We start from the raw sequence: 23,833 nt of genomic DNA on the forward strand, positions 1-23,833 counted from the left end.
CCGCAGCCCGCTGGCCATGCCTCCCACACTGAACGCATGCGTGCACGCAATACAACTATTGGAAACAATAAATGCATCAATCGGGAATTTAACGTCGCGATTGGGTTTTTAAAAGTACCCAGTGGACAGGGGACGGCGGGCAGTGCGTATTTCGCAATCGAAAGACTTTTGACTCCATTATATGTGCTGGGTGTTTCACGATGGTATTCCTTGCGTGATCGAAATAAAAAAGCGATCGATTTTATTACTTCTTAAAATACCTGCATCTTCTCAAACAGCAATGAATGATGAGTAAGAGAAATCCAGCTCTTGCAAGCTGAGTTTTTTTTTAAAATAAACAATCTACCCTTGAATTTCCTGTCATGAGATCCTTCCTCACCGCCACAGAGCTGCCAATTTCCAGGTAGGGGAGGGGAGGAGGAGAGGGTAGGGGGAGGGATGGGGGTTTACCAGAGGGGGAGAGGTTAATTAATTGATCAATTTAATTAAGTATTCAATTAAATGGATAAGTGTGAGAGAGGGCTATTCGAATAAGTCAAACCTGAAAGAGCACCTGTATCAGAGAGGGGAATGAGGGTGGGTTAGAGGTTTCCTGAGGGATTGGGAGTAGGAGGGGGGGGGGGGGGAATAATTGGTTGAGGACCTGTCAATGAAAAGGAAGCATTATAATACCCCAGGGTCTTTATCTTCTTAGCAGAACAATTGGTTAATGACCTGTCAATCAAAGGAGAACAATAGGTTTGCCTCTGAATGTATGTCTGCCCCTGAATGCAGACAAACTGCACTATCAAATTGTCCTTGTATCCTTGTTGTACCTGCTGGCATGCATTGAAGAAGTGACCCCGTAGTGCCCTGACATCGTTGATTGGCATGGCTTACACCAGTTCCTTCACGTGTCCCCATAACCAAAAGTTTTAGGGAATTCAGGTCTGGGAAACGAGCACGCCAAGGTGTGGGACCCCTTCGACGAATCCAGTGGTCCTGAAATGTCTGTGTTAGATGTTCACATGCATTATGATGAAAGTGTGCTGGTTTACCATCATGCATGAACAACATTTGTATTCCTTGCTGCAATGGCACAGCCTCCAGCAAGTCAGGCAATACATTAATATGAAAGTCCAGATAATCTGCCCCAGTTAACCTTTGTGGCAGCATGTATAGGCCTATTAATCTATCGCTGGTGCACCTGTCCATACATTGATTGAGAATCGGTGTTGATGCCCTCATTCTTGAAATACTTGAAGATTTACATTTGCCCATACATGCTGGTTATGAACATTCACAACACCATATCTTGTGAACGCTGCCTTACCAGTAAATAAAATCTTGGATGTGAACAGTGGATCTGAGGCATACTTCTCCAACAGTTATCGACAGAACTGTCGTCTCCCAAAACGATCCTGTGGCCTTAGGGTCTGAAAGCACTGTATACTGTATGGGTACAGCAACTGTTCATGAAGTATCTCTTCCAGATAAGAGAGCGAGACACGCCTTCTTCTTCTTCTTCTTTTGCTAATCGTCCCACACTGATCCCTGGGGCTTCTTCCACTGAACATAGCACACTCCTCCATGTCAGGCCTGCAGACTGTGTTCGGCCTTCCACTGTATTGTCAGATCTGAGGCACACGTCAGTCTTCCGAAGTGCAAGGCTATCTGTGTCCCTTATACGCTGGAAAAGTCTGCTGAACAGCTTATCAGAGGGCACTTTGCACTGTGAATATTTTTCAGCATAGGAGACAAGGGCCCGCAGGCTACATCCATTTCCTGAACCACAGCAGAAGATCAAATATGCCATTTCACTTGTCTAGTATTAGGCCTCCATTGCTAACAAGTGGTGGAAGAGAGAAAATGTAAATGTACTACACCATTTGTACGCACAAACAGCGCAATAACAGTAAACACATAAGTAATCCGCGTTTGGAAGAAGGTAAAACACCATGGTAAGTGCCGGCCGCTGTGGCCGAGCGGTTCTAGGCGCTTCAGTCCGGAACCACGCTGCTGCTACGGCCGCAGGTTCGAATCCTGCCTCGGGCTTGGATGTGTGTGATGTCCTTAGGTTAGTTAGGTTTAAGTAGTTCTAAGTCTAAGGGACTGATGACCTTCGATGTTAAGTCCCATAGTGCTCAGAGCCATTTGAACCATGATAAGTGCTTAGGGATGACAGTACTGTACAATAAGGCCGCCAAACACGACTAAAACTATAGTAGCCTTCAACAAGACTCGAACCACACAACTGACTGCAGACACTTAATGGTAGGTAGAGTACTTGGAGTAAGGCATAATAATACTCTACCGACACATTTGACGGAGCGGCAATGCAGCTATTGTGCTAATATCCGCATCCACCTGTCATACAGTCCTTCCTACAAACACATCTCGGAAAATATGTTTCCAGACCGATGTTTATTGGATTTGTTTTTCTTGTTTCGATGAGTACATCCACCTCTCAAAGTACTCGACACTTTTTTGAAAATCCTGTATACAAAAAATATAATTTTGAGGGAAATGTATCTGTGGACACTGGTGATCATTTTTCCAAGTCAGTATTATCTGGAACTGGGTCCTTATCCCCTTTTTCTGTATTCCGATTTTCAGGCTGTGACTGATTATTTAAATGAGAAAAAATGTTCATTTAAGAGTATTTGCCAGAAAGTAAAAGTAAATATTTCTCAGCACAAAATATCAGATTTTCTTCGAAGTAAATAACTCGTTAGTCTAAACTTGAGTAATAAAAATAAAATAATAATAATAATAAGAGAAGTTTTACCTTAATCTCTGCTTATACTACTGAAAAACGTAATCTCTGACAAACTTCAGTACCATACTTTAAATTTTCATGACCTTGACTAAAGTTGTCCTTATTGTAACTACGTGTATCGATGTCTTGGCTATCCTAATTCAGCATTGCAATTGTTAGGTGTTGCTGAAAATATCATTTCAAATAATGAATACCAAAAGTAACATTCTAGTAACTGGAAAGGTATATTTAGAAGAATTTGTGATAGCATGGGTTGCAGTTGGATCAAGCATTATTATTATTATTATTATTATTATTATTATTAACGCGTTGCATACATTGTATTGTATGTTAACCGGGGGCCTAGAAACGTTGGAGAGGCTCCATTCCCACTGCAGCCGCAGTGGTCCGCAAAGCCACGACGACTACCGCAGTCCACTTCACCCCTCCGCCGCCCCACACCGAATCACACTTTCAGGGTTATTGTGCAGTTCAGTCCCTGGTGGACGATCCACTCCCCCCCCCCCCTCCCCCCTCCTCCTTTAGGGAACACCTCACAACTGACGACTCTAACCCCTATGTTTGCGAGTAGAGTAATGGTGGCCTATGCGTACATGGAGAACCAGTCCACATTCGTCGAGGCAGATAGAAAACCGCCTAAAAGCCATCCACAGAATGGCCGGCTCACCGGACTTCGACACAAGTTCACCAGGCGGATTCGTGCCGGAGCCCAGGCACTCCTTCCCAATCCGGAATGCCGTGCGTAAGACCGCTCGAATTACTGGACAGGCATTGCATACGTTAGTTCAGATCATTAAATGATCCCAGATTTATGATTCTGATGTCTGTCGTAACATCATAACTAAATTTTACAATCCCCAAAATACAAATATTGTTTGCACACATGTAGTAACTGACATAAGTTTTAGCCGGCCGCGGTGGTCTAGCGGTTCTAGGCGCTCAGTCCGGAACCGCGCGACTGCTACGGTCGCAGGTTCGAATTCTGCCTCGGGCATGGATATGTGTGACGTCCTGAGGTTAGTTAGGTTTAAGTAGTTCTAAGTTCTAGGGGACTTATGACCACAGCAGTTGAGTCCCATAGTGCTCAGAGCCATTTGAACCATTTTTTTTACATAAGTTTTTTTTAACGTCTACACATTGTCATAAAATTCGCAGAAGTAACAGGCTGCTGATTTGCATACTCGGTGATAGCGACCCAGATGGGATCCATAGGATTTACATCAGACCAATGTGGTCGCCTAGACATCAACACGAATTCACCCCTGTAGCACGGTTCTGCCTCCGAGGCACAGACAATTCTACTGCTGAAAGATGACATCGCCGCCGGGAAAGACATCAAACATGAAGGGATGCAGGTGGTTCGCAGCTGTCAGCGAGTCTTCCGTTACTACCACAACTCACATGCAAGCGCCGGAGAACGTCTCCCAAAGCATAATACTGCTTCCACCAGTGTACGTCGGTGGCGCTCTGCACGTTTCGATCCGCCGTTCACCGCGTTGACGGCACTTGAGGAGACGACCATCGACCCAGTGTAGCAAAAATGCAATTTACCCGAAGAGCTGACACGTTTCCACTGATCGACGGATGAATCCCGATGATCCCATACGCACTGCAATCGTAATTCACGATGTCGTTGGGTCAATATGTGAACATGTAGGTGTGGTCTGCAGCAATGCTCCGTGTTCAACAACGTACAACGAACGGTGCCCTCCGAAATACTTGGGTGTGCACCAGCATTGTGCTCTTCCGGCAAAAATGCTGAAAATCGCCATCTATCCTACTTTACCGAGGAGACAAGCTTCCGAAACCGACGTTCTGTGAAGAGTCGTGGACGTCCTACGATTTAGCTAGTGGTAGTTTCACTGACCTTTTACCTCTTTCCGTAGATGCTGTCGACAGTAGCACGTGTACTTTCGACCAGCTTCGCCGTTTTCGAGATACTCGTTCACAGGCTTTGCATGATAATAATCTGCCCTTTGTCAGATTCTCTTTTCTGGATAGATTTTCCCATTTGCAGTCCATATCTTCGCTAGGGTGAGCCACCGTCCGTATCTGCTCCGCTTACATACCTTAGTTACCGCATCACGTGCCCGCAACACCACAAGGCGACATCCAATGACGCGCTGGGCAGTTGACATAATGTTTTGGCTTATTGCGTGTTGCCCAGCTTATGGCGCTGCGCTGTCACTGATACTGTTGACAAAAAGTTGAGAATGTCGTACGTCTCTATTACTCACAGGCGTGAAAAGCGAAACAGGCAGTGAGGCGGAGGTTAACACAGCCCTCCCGAAAAGGTGTCAGTGGTACAGCTACGTGCTGTGAGCAGGTCACAATGACCCATGTTTCGAGAAAGGGTCACCAGATTGCGCAGCGGAGCCACAATATGCTACTAAAATGAGTTTTAGTGAACTATGTAGTCAGATCATGGAATACTTGAGTTCCAGTAACTGGTTTCCCTTTAAGTAATTTTACGTTAATCTTGGTAAGTTGCGTACCATTCAGCCTCCAATGTATGGCCTATTGGTAGACACACTGGAGTACGTCTGCAGCTCGTGGTCTCGCGGTAGCGTTCTCGCTTCCCGAGCACGGGATCCCGGGTTCGATTCCCTGCGGAGTCAAGGATTTTGACATGCCTCGTGATGACTGGGTGTTTCTGTTGTCCTCAACATTTCATCATCATGAAAGTGGCGAAACTGAGCTGAGAAAAGGTTAGGAATTTGTACGGGGGCTGATAACCGCGCAGTTGAGCGCCCCACAAACCAAACATCATATTCTAACAACCCTACCACAACAAATGTCAAAATTTAATAATGATTGTGGTGTTGCTCACGCTGTTAAATACTGCATTTTCGGGCAACAACTAAGTTATTATGTGGCAGGTGCCATGTTAATAAAGTCATTTCATGTAATAATGAATAAACTAGGCACTCATCTTTTCGTGTTTCCAACGCTGGTCTCGTAAAATCATGGCTCAATCGTCGAAAGTCTAGGTGGTGATGATTCCAAGCTCCCACGCAAAGAGGCCTAGGTTTTATTCTGCTATATTCAAAAGTTTTGTAGATGCTCTCACAAACCATTCTTGAAGATTACACTTTTGCAGGACAATGGTGATGTAAAAAAGTAATCAACACTCCGAATTTAAGTTACTCTTCTTTTTTATTACTTTTGCTGCAATATCACACACAAAACATCACTTCATAATACAATACATCCACTGTTAAAGTTCACATTTTATAAACTGACTACAATATGCGTCTTTCCAACATGGCTTCCAAGACTTTTTTTCAAGGTCCGACTCTCTAACAACTAACTAATAATCGCTTACGCGCCCAAAAACCAGAGTTACAAGTACGTCAAAGATCATAGTGACAAAAGAAAGAATACACACAAGAATACTATCATTACAATATAAACATATCGATGTATCACAAATGAAATCAAATCTGAATGTTGTGTCAGAAATATGTTAAGTAGTTAACAGAAACGCAGTAGAATATCTCTGGTATCGAGAGGTTGAGTTGAGGTACCGTAATGGTTGCGTAATTCAAGTACCATTACAATTTCCACACTGGAGTACTGTGTATTGAGCTCCGCTCTCTAGCCTTTCAAACTCTCTCTCTCTCTCTTTTCTATTTTCCTTGTCCAACAGATCTGAGACATCTCTCATGATTTCTTTGTCGACGGAGGGTTAAAGCTAAAATTTAAGATATTTTGGCTCAACACCCCCTCCTCCATCCCCGTTCCTTTTTGAGAAAATTACACCTAAAGTTTATGACAAGCAATCGACTCAGAATCGACGGGATGGATTGATAATTGATACTTGAGCATTTTGTCAAATTTTCATCGACATAAATGGGGGCCACAAACGCATATTTTCCTTGAAAAATTTTTCGACCGCCGCTTACGTGCCCATAGGGTAGGCGCTGTTCAACAAAAGCGTCGCTGGTGAAGCGACCAAAGCATCTGGCTGCGGAGCAGAGAACACGTGTTCGATTCCCAGTTGCAGTCTGTAGGTTTTTATTTGTCTTCCCTCTCGAAATTGGTAGGCATAGGAAGAATAAAATAAATAAATCAATGAGGGCTAATAAAAGAGTAGGCAAATACATTTATCAAACGACTTGGATTAGTAAGGAATTAAAAATTTAAACCTGGTCGATTTGCAGTGTATCTTTCTCTCACTGTGTTACATGCAATCAGTTTCTTTCGAATAGTTGGATGGATGACACTTGTTATATGAACATTCCAAGTAATTTACTCCAGGCATCAAGAACATCTAACGAATGCAATCTTCGCGAAACTACATCATCCCTTCCGATAGTTAGCAGGAATACAGACTTAGTTTGTATTTAAAAATATTTCTTTTTCGGGACTTCATTTTGATGCTTACCACACATGCTATAACACTGCCTGCAAATTCGGTGCTGAAAGCGGACCGTGGATTATGTTGTGAATCGTTATTGCATCCGCTCGGTTGTGCAGTTCCTAGTGAGTTTCCAGAAATAGACAGCAATTTTGGAGCCTAGAAATAAAATTTTTAACTTGGCTATAAAAATAAACATCACATGTGTGGCACACAGGTGTAAAGCCTGACGGTATTCCTTCTACCGTCCAAGGACCCTCGTCATTTATAAAGAAGCTATCATACAAGACGGTGTTATTTTGTCAAAATGTTCAAATGTGTATGAAATCTGAAGGGACTTAACTGCTCAGGTCATCAGTCCCTAAGCTTACACACTACTTAACCTAAATTATCCTAAGGACAAACACACACACCCGTGCCCGAAGGAGGACTCGAACCTCCGCCGGGACCAGCCTCACAGTCCATGACGAAAGCGCCTTAGACCGTTCGCGTTATTTTGTTCACCACAGGCGTGCTGTACCATACAAAATTTGTTATCAGCAACGTGTGAATTTAAAATTTTCTCAAGATATTTTTTCTATTTCTCGGACTTGGAACAAGTGAAGTGAACATTTTTTTGATGAGTTTGTTAAGGGATTGGCCTCTTCTGTACCCCAAGGGCCAAATTAATCATTAGTTTCTTATAAGCACGGGGAATCTGTAGGCAACAATTTTTCAGACACTACGATAGAACATTGCGCCGCGTATGAATGTGTTATTACTTTAAGTACAAAATGTTCAAATGTGTGTGAATTCCTAACGGACCAAACTGCTGAGGTCATCGGTTCCTAGACCGACACACTAATTTAACTTATACTAAGAACAACAGACACACCCATGCCCGAGGGAGGACTCGAACCTCTGGAGGGAGGCGTCGCTTTAAGTACGCTATCGACCGCGGCAAAGGTTAGGTTTTCTTCCTTATGTTATAACTTGCATCGAGTGCTTGTTTTCGCAGTGGCATTACTCGGAATTGCCTTCTTAGAAAGAGACTTAACATGTTTATTCTTTATTAATAGAAGGCATTTGAGAAATTTATTTGCCAACTTAGTTATTATTCTCTATTGATTTACGTACTTTATTAACCGTTCTAGTCCTACCAGTTTCGAGGCGTAAAAAAATACAAACGAAAAAACTGCAGATTGCAACTAGGAATCGAACATAAGTTCTCTGCTTCGTAGTAAAATGCCTTGGTCGCTACACCGTTGGCGCTTTCAAAAATGGCTCTGAGCACCATGGGACTTGACTTCTGAGGTCATCAGTCCCCTAGAACATAGAACTACTTAAATCTAACTAACCTAAGGATAGCACACACATCCATGCCCGAGGCAGGATTCGAACTTGCGACTGGCGCTTTCATTTAGCAGCAACTACCATACCAGTACATAAGCGGAAGTCGAAAAAGTTTTTTTCCCTGGATTTCAAGATAAATATGCGTTTGTGGATCCCATATATGTTGACGACAAATGTTCGATTTTCAATTATCTATCGATCTCGTCATTTCTGAGTAGATTGCACATCATGTACTTTAGAGGTATGTTTTTTAAAAAAGGGGGGTTTGTTGAGAATCTTAGAGTCATGTTAGGTTGCGCGCAAGCGACCTGCCAAATATGAGCCGAATGAGTTGGCTGCGTCTGAGACAAGGGTATTGTGGGCCCCAGGGAAGTGTGATAGGACCGTTGTTATTCTCTGTATACGTTAATAGTTGGTGGACAGGGGGGCACCAAATTGCAGTGGTTTGCTGAAGACACTGTGGTTTTCGGGGAGGTATCGAAGTTGAGTGACTGCAGGAGAACTTAGACAAACTTTCTAGCTGGTGTAATGAATGGCAGCTAGCTCTAAATGTGGGAAAGTGTAAGATAATGCGGACGAGTAGGGAAAACAAACACGTAATGTTCGAATACAGCATTAGTAACGCCCTGCTTGACACAGTCACGTCGTTTAAATATCTGGACGTAACGTTGAAAAGCGATATGAAATGGAACGAGCGCGTGATGACTGTGGTAGGGAAGCCGAAATGTCGACTTCGGTTTATTGGGAGAATTTTAGGAAAGAGTGGGTCATCTGTAAAGGAAATCGCATATACGACGCTGGTGCAACCTAGTCTCGAGTAATGCTCGATTGTTTGAGATCCATAGTAGATCGGATTAAAGATATCGAAGCAATTCCGAGGCAGGCTGCTAGATTTGTTACCGGTATGGTTCGAACAACAAGTGTTACGGAGATGCTTCAGCAACTCAACTGCGAATCCCTAGAGGGAAGGAAACGTTCTTTTCGAGGAACGCTGTTGAGAAAATTTAGATAACGGGCACTTGAAGCTTACTGCCGAAAGGTTCCACTGCCGCCAAAGTACATTGCGCACAAGGACTATGAAGATACGATACTAGAAATGAGGGCTCATATAGAGGCATATAGACAGTTTTCCCCTCGCTCTGTTTGCGAATGGAACAGGAAAGGAAATGACTAGTGGTGATACAGGGTACCCTCCGACCCGCGCCATAAATGGCTTGCGGAGTGTCTGTCTAGATGTAGATGTGCGTGAAAAGGCTCAGAAACGAAGACGCAGTCTCAGAGACGAACTGTAAAAGTACGCATTCGGACAGAGACAGTGAAATAGTCGGTAAAAACAACGAATCCTTGCTAACAGGCTCATCATTGTTGATGAAACTGAAAGAAATCTACACGGTTTACCGATCTGCATATAATGTTATCCATGATGCCGTTGGCTATAGGAAAGTGTGCAACCAACACTGCTCTTCTGTGACCACAACTGTGACAGTATCTCAGGAGCGCTTGGACCGTTATAGGCATCAAGCAGATGCATTTCCCTATCGGACTATCACAGGAAACGAATCACTATGAACCAGAGGCTTCAGATGAACTAGATCAATGATAACACCCACTGTCCCGGAGGCATCCACGAGGAAAGTCATACTGACAGCTCTCAAATGTAGTGCACATTAAAATGCCTCCATGAAATTTGAAATGTTTAAACATCATCTTACAACACGGAGGTGGTGCCTTATGTGATGTGTCAGTAGTAGAGGTATCTAATGCAGACAATCAGACAACTACAAAAAATACGTGAATAAGTTTATATACACAATGTACAGAATCAGACGACAGTTATAAGAGTTGAAGGGCATGAAAGGGAAACAGTGACTGAGAAGGGAGTGAGACAAAGTTGTAGCCTATCCTCGATGTTATTCAATCTGTACATTCAGCAATCAGTAAAGGAAACCAAAGAAAATTTTTTAGTGGTGATTAAAAATCAGAGAGAAGAAATAAAAACTTTGGAGTATGCCGATCACATTGTAATTATGCCAGAAACAGCAGAGGACTTAGAGCACTTGGACGGAACGGACAGCGTCTTGAAAGGAGTATATAAGATGAACATCAACTAAAGCAAAACAAAGACAATGGAATGCAGATGAAGTAAATCAAGCAATTAGAATCGAAAATAAGACAACAAAAGTAGTATATGAGTTTTACTATTTAGACAGCAGAATAACTTAGGATGACCGAAGAAGAGAGGATATAAAATGTAGACTGGCAAAGGCATGAAAAACGTTTCTGAAGAAGAGAAATTTGTTATCGCATTTACACTACTGGCCATTGAAATTGCTACGTCAAGAAGAAATGCACATGAGAAACGGGTATTCATTGGGCAAATATATTATACTAGAACTGACATGCGATTACATTTTCACACAGTTTGGGTGCACGGATCCTGAGAAATCAGTACCCAGAACAACCACCTCTGGCCGTAATAACGGCCTTGATACGACTGGGCATTGAGTCAAACAGAGTTTCGATGGCGTGTACAGGTACAGCTGCCCATGCAGCTTCAACACGATACCACAGTTCATCAAAAGTAGTGACTGGCGGATTGTGACGAGCCAGTTGCTCGCCCACCATTGACCAAACATTTTCAATTGTTGAGAGATTTGGAGAATGTGCTGGCCAGGGCAGCAGTCGAACATTTTCTGAAAGGCCCGTACAGGGCCTGCAACATGCGGTCGTGCATTATCCTGCTGAAATGTAGAGTTTCGCAGGGATCGAATGAAGGGTAGAGCCACGGGTCGTAACACATCTGAAATGTAACGTCCACTGTTAAAAGTGCCGACAATGCGAACAAGAGGTGACCGAGACATCTAACTAATCGCACCCCATACCATCACGCCGGGTGATACGCCAGTACGGCGATGACGAATACACGCTTCCAATGTGCGTTCACCGCGATGTCGCCATACTCGGATGCGACCATCATGATGCTGTAAACGGAACCTGGATTCATCCGAAAAAATGACGTTTTTGTCATTTGTGCACCCAGGTTCGTCGTTGAGTACGCCTTCGCAGGCGCACCTGTCTGTGATGCAGCGTAAAGGGTAACCGCAGCCATGGTCTCCGAGCTGATAGTCCATGCTGATGCAAACGTCATCGAACAGGTTGTTGTCTTGCAAACGACGCCATCTGCTGACTCAGGGATCGAGACGTGGCTGCACGATCCGTTACAGCCATACGGATAAGATGCCTGTCATCTCGACTGCTAGTGATACGAGACCGTTGGGATCCAGCACGGGGTTCCGTATTACCCTCCTGAACCCACTGATTCCATATTCTGCTAAGAGTCATTGGATGTCGACCAACACGAGCAGCAATGTCGCGATACGATAAACCGCAATCGCGATAGGCTACAATCGGACCTTTATCAAAGTCGGAAACGTGATGGTGCGCATTTCTCCTCCTTACACGAGGCATCACTACGTTTCAGCAGGCAAGGCCGGTCAACTGCTGTTTGTGTATGAGAAATCGGTTGGAAACTTTCCTCATGTCAGCACGTTGTAGGTGTCGCCACCGGCGCCAACGTCGTGTGAATGCTCTGAAAAGCTAATCATTAGCATATCACAGCATCTTCTTCCCGTTGGTTAATTTTCGTGTCTGTAGCACGTCATCTTCGTGGTGTAGCAATTTTAATGGCCAGTAGTGTAGATTTAAGTGTTTTCTGATGGTACTCGTCCAGAGTGTAGCCGTATAAGGAAGTGAAACATAGACGATAAATAGTTTAAACAAAAGGAGACAAAGGCTTTTGAAATGTGATGCTACAGAAGAATGCTTGGGGTTAGATGAGCAGATCACGTAACAAATGAAAAGTCGCTGAATAGAACTGAGGAGGAAAAAAAATGTGGCGCAACCTGACTAAAAGAAGGGATCGGTTAACAGGGCAGATTCTGAGACATCAAGGGATCACAAACTTAGTATTGGAGGGAAGTGTGAGGGGGAGGGGGTAAAATCGTAGTGGAAGACAAAAAAAATGAATTCAGGTAGCAGATTCAGAAGAAGGTTAGCTACAGTAGTTATTCAGAGATGATAAGGCTTGCACAGTATAGAGTAGCATGGAGAGCTGCATCAAACTAGTCTTTGAACTCAAGACCACAACGCTTAATAATTGAGATATGTGACTTTCAAATGCTCTGGTTTCTTCTGTGGTGCTGAATTATATACAATGCAAAGAAAGTAATGTTCTTCATAGAAACAAATAGTCTTGTTGCTGATACACATGGTTAATATCTGAATATAAGTGATATTTAATAGCGTTTTGTTACGTCGGTGTAATGCTCTCACTGCAGTCCTCCTAATTAATGTTGATAAGTTTATAGATGTACTGAATCTGTGTGTGCGCGTGTGGGGGGGGGGGGGGGGGAGGGGGAGAGCTCTGAATGCAGCTGCTTAAAAAGATACGCTGGTCAATAAGAGTCACGGGCGGTTTTGTCATTTCAATTTAGCGTAGGGGGTCTATTTCATTTTTATTAAAGACAGGAAAGTTTAAAAGTTTAGAAAAAACTTGGGACAAATAAGGGAAAAAGGAGACACAAATTGCATCCAAAAAATTTAATAGGTATAGAAGTTTACCTTTGTATCATGTACTCAGATGATCTCAAATGACTTTTTACAATCATTTTGTTGCACCGACACTGCATTTTGTCAAGAAGAGCGTTCTCGTTTTAACACTTAAGCGATGATTCTTCGTGTTCGAGTGATTCACAATGTCAGACCCGTCCACCATGTCCAATAGCAATGTTTGATTCGCACAATGTGCATTCTACACTTTATCCACTGCCCGTGATAAAAGTAAACTCACTTATGTATCCGTGTTAAAATTACACTCTCATTTACACATGATGAAACAGTGAACATGAATCGTTAGTATCAACAGTACAAAACTTTAATAGTAAATAAACAAAGGTTGAGGAGCAAGTTGCACAAGTATACAAGTGCCGCTTCGTAGCGCAGTGAATTTCAAATCAAACATCCGGCAGCGCCAAATACTTTAGTCAAGCGGAATCACAAAAAAAGCAGGACTTTTGAGGGTCCCCAAAAAACCTTTCAGGATGGCGTTCAGTACGCCAACTCGCTTCAAAACCTGCACATAGTAGGAAAATTTACGTAATATCCTGAAAACCTAAGTACTTTGTAGGATACTTGGGTCGCTTGTTAGGAATCTAATGTCGGAATTAGCAAAATTCAAAATGGCGGATCCAGTTTGCTGGATCAGAAACCATAAATATAGCGAAATCGAGTAAAACTCCGGGTGTAATGTATTGTAAGGTAGCCAGCAACGAATAAGAAGTCGAAATAGCCGCATTGAAATGTTTTATTCGCTGTTTTGCATTTTATCACATTCGTCGCTTGTGTCACTGCGCCGTCGCACTGCCCACTAGGAGATGGTTCGAAAAGCAGGTGGAATCTATCTTCATCAGTTGTCATTTGCTGCACTCTCGAGATAAATGGATGCGAAGATGCCAGAAGTCGATGGAATACATCTTTTTCTCACGGGAATATTTGTTTGTAAAATCTCCTCGGTAACGCTATGTATTCTTCTCACGAGCTTGCTGCTCATCTCCAGGTAGCCGACCAATCGACAACGGAGCAGCTTCGATTATGGTATATCCTTGAATCAAAACTATGTGGTCTGATGTCGGCATCGGGCATTATAGCGGTATATTCTGAGTGCGGTGAAATTGGCAAGCGACTTTCGAGAAATATTCGTTTTTTCATAGTTCTTGATAGATATGTTTCAGTTCTGGAGTTATCTGTACAAAATTTGTACAGTTTTGCAGTATTTCGCGAAAACAAATATTGCTCGTGAAAATTTTAATGTTGTAAAAAAATTATTTGCCAATTGTCACAACTCCGAATAGCTGCACAGGAATTCTACAGACAATGCTAAAGACTTTTTGTATAGATAATTTCTCAGGTAATTCCAATAATGACAGGCCCATTTTTACCGCCTGGCACTGCCGCAAGGTACAAAAATAACCGTCCACTAAAAACGTGCAAACATGTGCATTTCAACTCGTTAACTATAATATTAAGGTGGTAGGAGAGCCATTTGCAAAAGTGGAGCCACGCATATGAAACTATGTAGCCAATAATTTCGAGCAATATCGGTCACAGTTTGGTTATAAATCGATATGCGTTATTACACCGGTTAAAATGACAAACGTCTTCTGGATGTCCTCACAACCGGGCAGAATCGCTGCCATCTACAATGACGAAAAAATGTCAACACCAAGAAGAAGTTGTACAACACAAACGAAAGTTGGTAGGCGTGTTTCTAATCTGAAAGACGATATCTACTTGAATTTCACTTCAGTCGCATAAGAGTGATAATAGTAGCGCCACTATATGGATGCATCTACATCTACATCCATACTCCGCAATCCACCTGACGGTGTGTGGCGGAGGGTACCCTGAGTACCTCTACCGGTTCTCCCTTTTATTCCAGTCTCGTATTGTTCGTGGAAAGAAGGATTGTCGGTATGCTTCTGTGTGAGCTCTCTCTGATTTTATCCTCATGGTCTCTTCGCGAGATATACGTAGGAGGGAGCAATATACTGCTTGGCTCTTCGGTGAAGGTATGTTCTCGAAACTTTAACAAAAGCCCGTACCGAGCTACTGAGCGTCTCTCCTGCAGAGTCTTCCACTGGAGTTTATCTATCATCTCCGTAACGCTTTCGCGATTACTAAATGATCCTGTAACGAAGCGCGCTGCTCTCCGTTGGATCTTCTCTATCTCTTCTATCAACCCTATCTGGTACGGATCCCACACTGTTGAGCAGTATTCAAACAGTGGGCGAACAAGCGTACTGTAACTTACTTCCTTTGTTTTCGGATTGCATTTCCTTAGGATTCTTCCAATGATTCTCAGTCTGGCATCTGCTTTACCGACGATCAACTTAATATGATCATTCCATTTTAAATCACTCCGAATGCGTACTCCCAGATAATTTATGGAATTAACTGCTTCCAGTTGCTGACCTGCTATTTTGTAGCTAAATGATAAGGGATCTATCTTTCTATGTATTCGCAGCACATTACACTTGTCTACATTGAGATTCAATTGCCATTCCCTGCACCATGCGTCAATTCGCTGCAGATCCTCCTGCATTTCAGTACAATTTTTCATTGTTGCAACCTCTCGATACACCACAGCATCATCTGCAAAAAGCGTCAGTGAACTTCCGATGTCATCCACCATGTCATTTATGTATACTGTGAATAGCAACGGTCCTATGACACTCCCCTGCGGCACACCTGAAATCACTCTTACTTCGGAAGACTTCTCTCCATTGAGAATGAGATGCTGCGTTCTGTTATCTAGGAACTCCTCAATCCAATCACACAATTGGTCTGATAGTCCGTATGCTCTTACTTTGTTCATTAAACGACTGTGGGGAACTGTGTCAAACGCCTTGCGGAAGTCAAGAAACACGGCATTTACCTGTGAACCCGTGTCTATGGCCCTCTGAGTCTCGTGGACGAATAGCGCGAGTTGGGTTTCACACGACCGTCTCTTTCGAAACCCATGCTGATTCCTACAGAGTAGATTTCTAGTCTCCAGAAAAGTCATTATACTCAAACATAATACGTGTTCCAAAATTCTACAACTGATCGATGTTAGAGATATAGGTCTATAGTTCTGCACATCTGTTCGAATGCCCTTCTTGAAAACGGGGATGACATGTGACCTTTTCCAATCCTTTGGAATGCTTCGCTCTTCTAGAGACCTACGGTACACCGCTGCAAGAAGGTGGGCAAGTTCCTTCGCGTACTCTGTGTAAAATCGAACTGGTATCCCATCAGGTCCAGCGGCCTTTCCTCTTTTGAGCGATTTTAATTGTTGTAACTCGGTTGTTGTACCACGGTGGCTCTTTCCCATCTCTTACGATCTTGCTTGGCACATACTCATCTAACGCATATTGTACCATGGTTTTGAACTTTGTCCACTGATCCTCAACACTATCCGCACTTGAGACAAAACTTTTGTGTTGAGCCGTCAGGTACTCTGTAATCTGCTTTTTGTCACTTTTGCTAAACAGAAAAATCTTCCTACCTTTTTTAATATTTCTATTTACGGCTGAAATCATCGATGCAGTAACCGCTTTATGATCGCTGATTCCCTGTTCTGCATTAACTGATTCAAATAGTTCGGGTCTGTTTGTCACCAGAAGGTCTAATATGTTATCGCCACGAGTCGGTTTTCTGTTTAACTGCTCAAGGTAGTTTTCAGATAAAGCACTTAAAAATATTTCACTGGACTCTTTGTCCCTGCCACCCGTTATGAACGTTTGAGCCTCCCAGTCTATATCCGGCAAATTAAAATCTCCACCCAGAACTATAACATGGTGGGGGAATCTACTCGAAATATTTTCCAAATTATTCTTCAGATGCTGAGCCACAACAGCTGCTGAGCCCGGGGGCCTATAGAGACATCCAATTACCATGTCTGAGCCTGCTTTAGCCGTGACCTTCACCCAAATCATTTCACAATTCGAATCTCCGTCAATTTCCTTCGATACTATTGCACTTCTTATCGCTATAAACACGCCTCCCCCTTCACTGTCCAGCCTATCTCTGCGGTATACATTCCAATCAGAGTTTAGGATTTCATTACTGTTTACGTCTGGTTTCAGCCAACTTTCTGTTCCTAGTACTATATGGGCGTTGTGACCGTTTATTAATGAGAGCAGTTCTGGGACCTTTCTATAGACGCTCCTGCAGTTTACTATTAGCACGTTAATATTGTTATTCCTTGTTGCATTTTGCCTACTCCTGCCTTTCCGTGTCTCAGGAGGCGTCTTGTCGGGCCCAGGGAGGGAATTCTCTAACCTAAAAAAACCCCATGTGCACTCCACACGTACTCCGCTACCCTCGTAGCCGCTTCCGGCGTGTAGTGCACGCCTGACCTATTCAGGGGGACCCTACATTTCTCCACCCGATAGCGGAGGTCGAGAAATTTGCACCCCAGCTCTCCGCAGAATCGTCTGAGCCTCTGGTTTAAGCCTTCCACTCGGCTCCAAACCAGAGGACCGCGATCGGTTCTGGGAACGATACTACAAATAGTTAGCTCTGATTCCACCCCGCGAGCGAGGCTTTCCGCCTTCACCAACTCCGCCAACCGCCTGTACGAACTGAGGATGACCTCTGAACCCAGACGGCAGGTGTCATTGGTGCCGACATGAGCAACAATTTGCAGTCGGGTGCACCCAGTGCTCTCTATCGCCGCCGGTAGGGCCTCCTCCACATCTCGGATGAGACCCCCCGGCAAGCAGACAGAGTGAACACTGGCCTTCTTCCCCGACCTTTCCGCTATTTCCCTAAGGTTAGCGTGATCAGCTGCGGGATGAGAGGTCCTTGGCGCAAGTCTTCTCTCGAGTGAAAAGTTTACTTTATTTTCGCAAATTTATGATCTGTCGTTCCTTCATTGGCGTCTCTGTTCACTGTAATAAGTTTAGTGTTTGAGTTTTGCGACCGCACCGCAAAACCGTGCGATTAGTAGACGAAAGGACGTGCCTTTCCAATGGGAACCGAAAACATTTGATCGCAGGGTCATAGGTCAACCGATTCCTCCACAGGAAAACACGTCTGATATATTCTATACGACACTGGTGACGGCATGTGCGTCACATGACAGGAATATGTTGTCGACCCACCTAACTTGTACACTTGGTGAATGGGTAAAAAGATTCTTCTACCTTGCCCGATTTAGGTTTTCTTGTGGATGTGATAATCACTCCCAAAAAAGTAATGAAAGCATAACAGTTTGTCACATAAACTGCAACAAATGAATGCAACAGTTTCACAGTCGCACAGTTTACCCTGTGCTCTGTCAAAACATATGTTTTTAACGTTTTCAAATTTTTCCGTGTGTAGACCGTCAAACCCTGCATAAGTCCAAGCAAATCTGAACATATCCTGGAATTTTGAAGAGAAAAGCTGTTTATATAAAAAGGTGAAGTATTCACTCGAAGACAGACTTGAACCAAGGACCTCTCGTTCCGCAACTGCTCACGCGAACCGTGGCAAGGCGCCTCAGACCGCAAGGCTACCACGCACGGGCACGGCACAAAGTATGAAAAATGTGCCCGATTCACTGTTTACCGTCAACGTATCATATCGACTTGAGACTAGAATGACACCCCAGCACTGGGTAAATATACATCAGTGCAATCTTCACAAGATTTCGCGGAATTAAAGTCGGAACGCGCTCCTTTTCTCTGTTCAGTCCAGCTTTTGAAGCGTGGGACATTTTAAAATAAGTAATGTTCCGATAAAAATGGGACGTCATTTGGTGGCCTGTATGTGAGGCTGAGTCTCCCCCCCTCCATTTAGAGACCGTGAGCGATGGAGAGAGATTTCACCCGACGGCGCACAGGCGGGAGACTTAAAAGTGCCGTCCCTCAGGCAGCTGCGAGCGGTGTGTACCAGGCGCCGTCGATAATGCTGGGAATTTTGAAACGTTTTTTTACGGCGTCAAGTTTGCAATTGACAGCGAGATCATGAATATGATGAGAAAACAGTTACGAACAACGCCAAACTGTGAGTTGGCAGCTATGAGCTTACAGACAGGCAAACCAAGTGTGACGAAATGCAGGGTATGTCGAAAACCTTATAAACAACTATTTTTCTTCTACCTTCGTAAAAAATTATCATAATGTTCCTAATTTTTAAAGACTTATCCTCATATTTTTTGTGCGTCACTGCTTAAATACATACAGTCGTTTCTTGAATAAACTGAGTAGCTGCTGTTACTCTTGTCGTTCTGACTAGTAAAGATTCACAGAGTTTATATAGAGCCTTTATCTCTTAGACTTTGCCAAAAATACTTAAACAGCAGAATTAAAAAATTAATTTTTAAAAGTACATGCTTCGGTAAAGTGGTACATGAGGTGACAACGTGGAAGGGCTATTGTGTAGGAGTTTAAAGCGCTGCTTGATATTGACCCCGAAACTTTCAGAAACAGCTTGAGTGGTAAAATTACTTTTTCAAGTAGAAGTTGTACGTATTAATTTTAGAAAGTTAATTCAATTTATAAACTTAAAAAAAACTGCATATTGCATATCACAGGCAAATCTGTTAATCAAACCCATCAGCTTGTGTCGGACGACATTTTATAGCTACAAAACCATGACTCGTATAAGGATCATATTCTGAAAGAAACAAAAATGTGTATGATACGCAATATAAAATACGAGAAATTTTGTATCTCCAGGGCACTTTTGTGATAGCATAAGTAAACGTTTGAAGCAGTGTATACACTGATCTCTTTGGCAAGTTGCACGTCTCAGCTATGAATGTTGGGAAAAGACTGTTTGGAATGCGCAAGACTGACTTGTCAATATGCCTCAGCGAGAAAGCGCAAAATGACCGTCAGATATCAGCGCTAATTGTTGTACCGGTATCAGTGTTAGGAGACCCGCATCACCGTACTATGATAGGTCCTAGTGGAGATGGTTTGCCGTTGCCTTCCTCCGACCGTAATGGGAATGAATGATGATGATGCAGACGACACGCCGGCCGCGGTGGTCTCGCGGTTCTAGGCGCGCAGTCCGGAACCGTGCGACTGCTGCGGTCGCAGGTTCGAATCCTGCCTCGGGCATGGATGTGTGTGATGTCCTTAGGTTAGTTAGGTTTAAGTAGTTCTAAGTTCTAGGGGACTGATGACCACAGCAGTTGAGTCCTATAGTGCTCAGAGCCATTTGAACCATTTTTTCTTTTTTGCAGACGATACAACAACACCCACTCATCTCAAGACAGGTGAAAATCCCTGACCCCGCCGGAAATCGAACCCGGGCTCGGGAAGCGAGAACACTACCGCGAGACCACACACACACACACACACACACACACACACACACACACACACACACACACACACACACACACCAAAGCGAACTGATACCCAATTCTGCCACAAACACACCAAAGCGAACTAATACCCAATTCTGCCACAAAGACAGAGGTAGAGAGCCAAATGTGCAAATGATATTGCCTAGTAGAAAGTGCCGGCAGAGGTATTTTTCGTGAAATCTTAAAATTATTTCGTCGCTGTTCGTCACATTTTCCTTGCAACTGAAAATACCAGATGGCTCTGAGCTCTAAGAAACTCATGTAGCGATGTGTCTTAGTTCCCGAAGTTTTTTCTCGTGTTACCAGTACACGTGAAACACTACTAAAGATATGAGTACAGAAAGTCTTCGGATATACAGGGTGTCCCAACTATCTTGTCCACCCAAAATATCTCTGAAACAATAACAGCTATTGGAAAACGACTTTCACCGGTATCAATATAGGGCTGGGGCCCATGAATGTACATATTTGGAAGCAATCTAAAACGAAAGCATATTGTTTTTTAACACAAACTTATGTTTTTTTTTCAATGGACCTCCTATATTTTTTCTTCAGCAATCCATAGCATGACAAAGCACATACACAATATTAAGACGCGAAGTTGACGCTTAAAACACCCAACATGCGCTGCTAGCGCACGTCCTGAGGCTCAGGCGTGAACCCCATGCGTTAATGCAGGATTGCAGCAGATCGTATTATTCGTTTCGGACCTCTTGATAAGTATGGAAGTGTGATTTCGCATGTCAATCACATCGCGATTACGGTCACGCCTGAGCCTCAGGGCGTGCGCTAGCAGCGCATGTCGGGTGTTTCAAGCGTCAACTTCGCGTCTCAATATCTCGGAATGTAATGGGGATATTGCGATCCAATCAACGCCATTGCGTATGTGCTTTGTCATGCTATGGATTGCTGAAGAAAAACTATAGGAGATCCACTTAAAAAAACATAAGTTTGTGTTAAAAAAACACATATGCTTTCGTTTTAGAATGTTTCCAAATATGTACATTCATGGGCCCCAGCCCTACATTCATGCCGGTGAAAGTCGTTTTCCAATAGCTGTTATTGTTCCAGAGATATTTTGGGTGGACAAGATAGCTGGGACACCCTGTATATAGGCAATGGGTACCTGCTATTAAGTTGTGTCATTAGTGTCTTTGGTGATTATCAGATAAAGTTTTCAACAGTTATGAGTTAACTCAGATCCTGGGGATTCTCTATGTTCCATTTTGAAATTCTGCTTCTAATCATTCACAACTGATGTCCATAAATATTCGTTTTATAAATTGAAACGCCCTTTTCTTGCTATAATCTTTACATAGCTAATTATAAACATTCTCAAGATGTTTTACAAATCAGAGCTGTCACCCAAGTTCAGTACACATGAAATATTTTTTTAATAAATATTCTCAGCAACAAATAATATCTTCCCCTATCTCGGGCTACTCTTCTCCAAAAATTGTTTGTTCATCGATGTGTATTAGACGTTATATCTCGAGATAACCTACTTCAGTAATTCCACAAACTGTTTTTCAGAGCGAAATCTAAGAATATGCCTTATCTTTCTACATATCGTTCCCGTGGCGACTGTAAAGATGAAGTCCAATAAAGATCGCATGATGGCGTGTAACAATTTTTTCTTCCAAAGCGATATCCTTGAATGTAACTGGAAACGATGTTAATGTATGGAGCGACGAAACTGTCACTAGCCGGTCACTATACAGAGCTGAGTAAAATTTTGATGGAGATAGGAACGAGAAGAGGTTAATGCCACAAAGGCATTACTGGATTCTGCAGTGAGTAAAACGGAAATAAATACGTTATCTGGATCGTACGCCCTTAAAATACGGTGAACATACAAGTGTTGTGGATGAGGAACAGCAGTACCTGTGAAAAGCCGCCACATTCTAACACGATGACGCCGGCTACAATCACGATGTTCCACGTACGAAAGCGGCTCATGCTGCACGTCGTAGGAAACGAGAGATTGAGACGCTTAATCTGGTTACGCACTCACTGGCTGCGTTCAAACACGCCTATACACGCCGCCGCAGCTGTCACACTCAAGTTCGACTGCACCAACCGCACGACGGTGGTCGATAGCTATCGACCAACAGACACCATTCGATTCTAGTCTAACTTCGATTCGCGCGTGTCACATTGTGAAGTATTCGATTTAGGAACACCTGTAAATATATAGTGAATCCGGTAATTTTTTGTTACACAAATTACAAACCCCTAGTCTTTAGAAACCAAATAGCATCGCTGGTTTTAGAAGACTAACGATTTAGTGCGAAAGACCGTAGCTGACGAGTGCTAAGTTGGAGTGTAGCTTTCGTTTACCGGATTACTTCGTCACAAGATATTGGGTTTATTGTGTGTGACAATACAGGGGGGAAGTGAAGAACCAAATAACAGGCGCTTCAAGGAATTAACAATTGCATGGCTCGGAATTGGAAAATGAGACGCAATCTAAAACATTCGCCTGAAATCCGTTATCGCTCTCTCTCTCTCTCTCTCTCTCTCTCTCTCTCTCTCTCTCTCTCTCTCTCTCTCTCTCTATCCATCTCTCTCTCTCTCACACACACACACACACACACACAAGCACATTCACACACATACACACACACACACACACACACACAGCCAGAATCATTCACCAAGCATATTCGATATCAAATGACTCTTAAAAGTATGACTAAAATTTAATTTGTAACAATAGATATTCACCTAAGAAAAACGTTTGAAATGATTGCAAATGGTGTGCTTAACATGAAACACACCTGAGCTCCTCTACGGGAGGACCTATATCTTTATAGGAGATAAACATTAGTTTCCACAATTACATAGGTCAGATGTGGAGAAAAAATATTTTCACATTAAACCCATTCAGTGGTTTGTATTACTCTTGTCAATTTATATCTGGATTTACTGTTAGCAATGTAAAGAAAAGATAGAGTACTACTTACCATAAAGATGAGATGTTAAGTTACAGAGGGACACAGTTAAAAGACATTTACATGTTAGCTTTTGGCCACAGCCATTGTTAGAAAGAGAACAAACATTAATTCACACAAGCAATCACACCTCATGCACACTTGATCACCATCTCGGACAGTTAAGACATACAGTAGAGTGAATGAATCAGTTTGTGTCACCTGCAAGCTATGAAGCATTCTTTCAGGACCAAAAATATTCAAATAATGGAATTTCACTACACTTGTCACTTAAAAGTAGACAGCTATGCATTAGATGGAACAGAGGTGCAGCAGTTTACATCTCCACTAGGGAATCTGTCACACAATGACACTTGGGCCTACAGAACACGTTTGCATGCTGGGAGTGGCATGTTACACGTCGTCCAGCTGATACATCAAGCCAAGCAGTTCATCTGTACTTAACAGAGAGCAAATATCATGTACGTACATACAAGTTTGTTAAAGAAATTTCTAACAACTTAGTTATGATTAAACTTTGTACAGTC

General features: G+C 43.0%; 1 protein-coding gene across 2 annotated transcripts in view; it reads right to left on the minus strand.

The window, feature by feature from the left end:
• LOC126278603 (uncharacterized) overlaps nucleotides 1–22,450 on the minus strand; it is a 398,515-nt gene extending 376,065 nt beyond the window's left edge. The window contains exon 1 of one of the 2 annotated variants that reach the window (XM_049978838.1): nucleotides 22,237–22,450. In XM_049978838.1, coding sequence (XP_049834795.1) covers nucleotides 22,237–22,311 — 75 coding nt within the window. In that variant the 5' untranslated portion in view covers nucleotides 22,312–22,450. The remainder of the gene's footprint in view (nucleotides 1–22,236) is intronic. The other variant, XM_049978839.1, reaches the window with a different exon arrangement.
• Between the last annotated feature and the right edge of the window lie 1,383 nt (nucleotides 22,451–23,833).

The sequence above is a fragment of the Schistocerca gregaria genome, chromosome 6, assembly GCF_023897955.1.
Source record: "Schistocerca gregaria isolate iqSchGreg1 chromosome 6, iqSchGreg1.2, whole genome shotgun sequence".
In the NCBI taxonomy this organism is placed as follows: Eukaryota; Metazoa; Arthropoda; class Insecta; order Orthoptera; family Acrididae; genus Schistocerca; species Schistocerca gregaria.